Source organism: Sinocyclocheilus anshuiensis, unplaced genomic scaffold (assembly GCF_001515605.1).
Source record: "Sinocyclocheilus anshuiensis isolate Anshui unplaced genomic scaffold, SAMN03320099.WGS_v1.1 scaffold924, whole genome shotgun sequence".
NCBI lineage: Eukaryota > Metazoa > Chordata > Actinopteri > Cypriniformes > Cyprinidae > Sinocyclocheilus > Sinocyclocheilus anshuiensis.
The window spans coordinates 103,552-107,619 of record NW_015552594.1 but is presented as its reverse complement, the minus strand read 5'-3'; the positions used below and the strand labels follow the sequence as shown (position 1 = coordinate 107,619).

General features: G+C 40.1%; 2 protein-coding genes across 3 annotated transcripts in view; both read right to left on the bottom strand.

Annotated features, from left to right (window-relative positions):
- The window catches only part of cops6 (COP9 signalosome subunit 6), a 14,993-nt gene extending 12,055 nt beyond the window's left edge, over positions 1-2,938 (bottom strand). The window contains exon 1 of the mRNA XM_016456552.1: positions 2,896-2,938. Coding sequence (XP_016312038.1) covers positions 2,896-2,938 — 43 coding nt within the window. The remainder of the gene's footprint in view (positions 1-2,895) is intronic.
- A 178-nt stretch (positions 2,939-3,116) lies between these two features.
- Positions 3,117-4,068, bottom strand: part of evc (EvC ciliary complex subunit 1) — a 13,575-nt gene continuing 12,623 nt past the window's right edge. For both annotated transcript variants that reach the window (XM_016456557.1, XM_016456556.1), the window contains exons 19-20: positions 3,790-3,871; positions 3,117-3,697 (exon numbers count right to left, since the gene is read on the bottom strand). In XM_016456557.1, the coding sequence (XP_016312043.1) occupies positions 3,687-3,697; positions 3,790-3,871 (93 nt within the window). In that variant the 3' untranslated portion in view covers positions 3,117-3,686. The remainder of the gene's footprint in view (positions 3,698-3,789; positions 3,872-4,068) is intronic.

Below are 4,068 nucleotides of genomic sequence, written 5' to 3'. Positions count from 1 at the left end.
AACACTTAAACTAGTCCAACATACTACATAAACACTTAAACTGGTCTAACATACACATACACACACACAGACACACACACACAGACACACACACACACACACAGAGAGAGACACACACACACAGACAGACAAACATTGAAAAATAATGTTTTCATAACTTATTGGGAACGTTAGCAAAACCTGGAATGGTTCTGAGAAACTGCAGAATTATTACGCTTCAGTCACATGATCACGTCCATTCTGAAATCTCGACTGTCTTCATGTGTTAACCCTCAGGTTGTGTTCAAATCTCTAACACTTGTGGTGTTCTCGGTCAAAAATGACCTGCCTGCAAAAAATAGCTTATAAATCTCGTTATGCTATATTATCACCTAATATTGGTATCAATCTTTTTGTCAGCTTGTTTTCTTTCATTTAGGACTGGTTTTGTGTTTATTTTTGGAACTGATTCATCGTAGGCCTCATTAATCTGAGCCTAGGGTTAGGGTTCTCCTCACTGTCTGTAGCACGAGACTGTAACCCAGGCAGGTTGCACAGGGAGTCCAGCTCCTCCATCCACTGATCTATCATAGAGAACTTTATATAATATAGTCATTATATATCGACCAGTGGTGCCATCATGAGGAAGTCTGCTGTGTGTCCCAGCACAGTTTGAGGAGCATGCAGGAGATGCCAGGAGACATGAGGAGATCTGGACAGAGATGCAGAAGAGCAACAGCCCAGCAGCAGGACCGGAACCTGCTACTTCACACGGATGAGCACTGCTACAGAATGACCTCCAGCAGCCTAGAGGTGTGCCTGTTTCAGATCAAACTGTCAGAATCAGACTTCATTAGGGTGGAATAACTCAGAACCATGCAGCTCGATTGGCCAGAGAACACCAGAATTGGTAGGTTTGTCCTTGGCATCTTGTTCTCTTCACTGATGAGAGCAGCTTCACACGGAGCACACGTGACAGATGTGAAAGAGTGTGGAGATGCTGTGGGGAACATTATGTTGTGTGCAGCATCCAGCATGTGTGGCGGTGGGTCAGTAATGGTCTGGGGAGGACTGCACAGACCTCCACCTGTTAGCCAATGGTTCTTACTGCTGTTAGGCAGCGGGATCATGGCTCATGAAATCCTCAGAGCCGCTGGTGCTCCAGTGCATGCGAAGGCCTGGCCTCGGTGGCGAGAGTGTGCAGTGTTTAGATGACACTGACTGGCCCTCACGGTCTCCAGACTTCAATCCAGTATCGAAGCATCCGCTGTTGCCAGTGTCTCTCAACTTAAACAATTTAACATCAATTTATTAAAAGTTTAACAAAAATTACATGTTTAGGGCCCTATTAAATGTTTTATTTTTTCCAACCTAATATTTTATTGTTACCAAATTCTGATTTAACATGTCTAATTATTTGAAAGCATAAAAACAAGTTTCATTTATTCTTACAATAGCCGTATGATTTTTTTCCTCAGAAATTCTGTGTTGTGTATTTACATTTTTTAAGGCATAAAACAGTCATTTAATTTATCTTTTAATTAATGAAAATTTAAAAAAATATATTTTTTGGAAAATAAAGGTGATTTAATATTACAATTAAAACATTGAAGAAATATTGTATGATTATTCCTTAAAAATAAGGTTTTAATAATTTTAGTAGTAAAATTACTGAACAATAGTAATATATTTCTGCTACAATGTCTTCAAGTTAAACCGAACTTTTATTTTGATGGGTTGCCGTGAATACCTTTACATTGCTGTGTGTGTGTGATATGAGGATAGTTTTAGTGAAATGCAGCGGTCAGATGCTGATGAAGCGACTCAGAGCAGTTCTGGAGGTGTTGTTCATGTATTAATGTACTCATTCAGTGTATAGACAAGCTCTATCGGAAAGGTAACTTTAAATGACTTCTGCTGTGATCTGGCGCTATAGAGAAAATATAATTTAATAAAATTAACTTAAATTGACTTGTGATTTGTGTTCCCTTCATTTTTTTGAGCAGTGTGTTTGCAGGCACTAATACATGTGAACAAACATGATCAACATGCTTCTGAACACTACATATTTCTCAGATTTCCAATCTACCCATTCATTTTCAATGGAAGGTCATTTTTGACCAATAAAGCTAAGATCAATAAGGCCTACAATTCATTCTGTATCAAAATTACATACAAAACCAGTCCTAATTGAAGAAAAACTAATTGACAAAAAAAACTGAATCCCATGTTTGGTGATCATACAGCACAAGAGAAGCTATTTTTGACCAGGAACACAAGTGTAACACGGTTGAATAAAATCAAAAATGTTTAACGAAACTTAACAATTTTTGCGGTGGAAGTAGTTATACCCTGTGTAAACAAAGTCAGCAAATCTCAGTCCAATGCGATAACATTAAGTAACATTTTCGGGAGAAATAATATTCTCTCCGGGTCTAAATGACCAGAACACAACATGAAGGTTAATTTCACTCATGGCGTTTGTTAAGTTTGACTGATTTATACGGTATCTGAGGTAAAGTCATTCGGATCCTTTCACTCTGACACATTTACAGAAGAATTACATTTGATCGTATGACAATAAACTCGTGTTGCCCAAAACAAACACTAAAATATCAACATGAGCGCACAACGCCGTGAAGCCAGAAACGCTGCACTTGCTGCCATTGACAAAACCAGAGCGCAGCCAATCACAGAGGAGAGTCCGCCGTTGAGGCGGGACTTATGAGGTCCGCTGACCAATCGAAATCAAGCCCGAGGCAGCGTCAGTCTGTCAGTAACAGCCCGAGCCTCATCAGAGGCAGCTCGAGATGACCTGTGATTTCAGTCCAGTGATCGTCTGTCGTATTTGTGTTTAATGAAGTGGATCTGTCGATATAAAGAGCGTTAAACGGCGCTAAAGTGTGATTTTCTCACCTGTCGCGTCTACCTCCATTCCTCCGCCGTTACTCGCTGCCATTTTGGCTGTCTGACCTCCGCGCATGCGCAGTCGCGCAACCTCTTATTTGGCGGCAGTTAGAAACACGTTTCGGCGCTTTACCGCCACCAACCGAGCGGGAGAAAATATTAAATATATTAATATAGAAGCGCTGTCTTTTATTGAATATTCCTGTAAAAAAAATAACAGTATTTCCCTCACACTTAATTAGACTGAATTTAAGAAAAAAATTATCAACATCCTTATCTTAATAATAAGCACTTACACAAAATGTCATATTTTGGAAACACTGATTATAATATGTGGTTATTTTTGTGGTCACTTAGAAATGTTAAAAGTGTTTAATTTGATTAAAATAAGCTGCAGTCTCGCTGCTATCTTCGTGAACTCGGGCATTGTAAGGAATCGTCAGTGATATTCATTATCTCACACTTCGACACATTTAGTTTCAAACATGAAAACTGCTCAAATACATAAATAGCTTTATTATAAAGAAAGAGAAAAGTCCAGTCACAGTGATCCATTTTAAACCACAGGTATAAAGATCCTCATAAAAGACTGTAATAAACAGATTTTAATTGAGAATCTGACACCATCAAACAATCATTCTCTTTAACGATTGAGATATTTTGGAGATTTTTAGCAATCTTTGCTCTTAATGGGACAAAGTGAAGCAGAACTACAGAAAACAAGCGCGTGATCCTCAGAAACATGAGAAGATGCCTTCATTCCTGCTGGTCTGATGAGAAGACGATCCAGCAGCAGGTCTTCAGCCGCTTTCTGTGAGGATAAAACAGACAAGCCCTTCAGTGAATGACATGCTCTTCCAGTGTGACCGATGATCATCAGTTACTCGGATGTGTGTTTCTGACCTGTAACATCATCTGTGTTCATACTGCTGAGAGACACTCGCGCTAGAGACGCCAGACGACACATGAAAGCCTCCTCTTCATCCTGCACACACACACACACACACACACACACACACACACACACCTGAGCACTGCAGGATCTGCCAGCCGACCTGAAATGTACCTCTCTGTCACACCCGACAGACAGACAGACAGACTGACAGCAGACAGACACACACACAGACAGACAGACAGCAGACTGACAGACAGACAGACAGCAGACAGACAGACAACACAGAC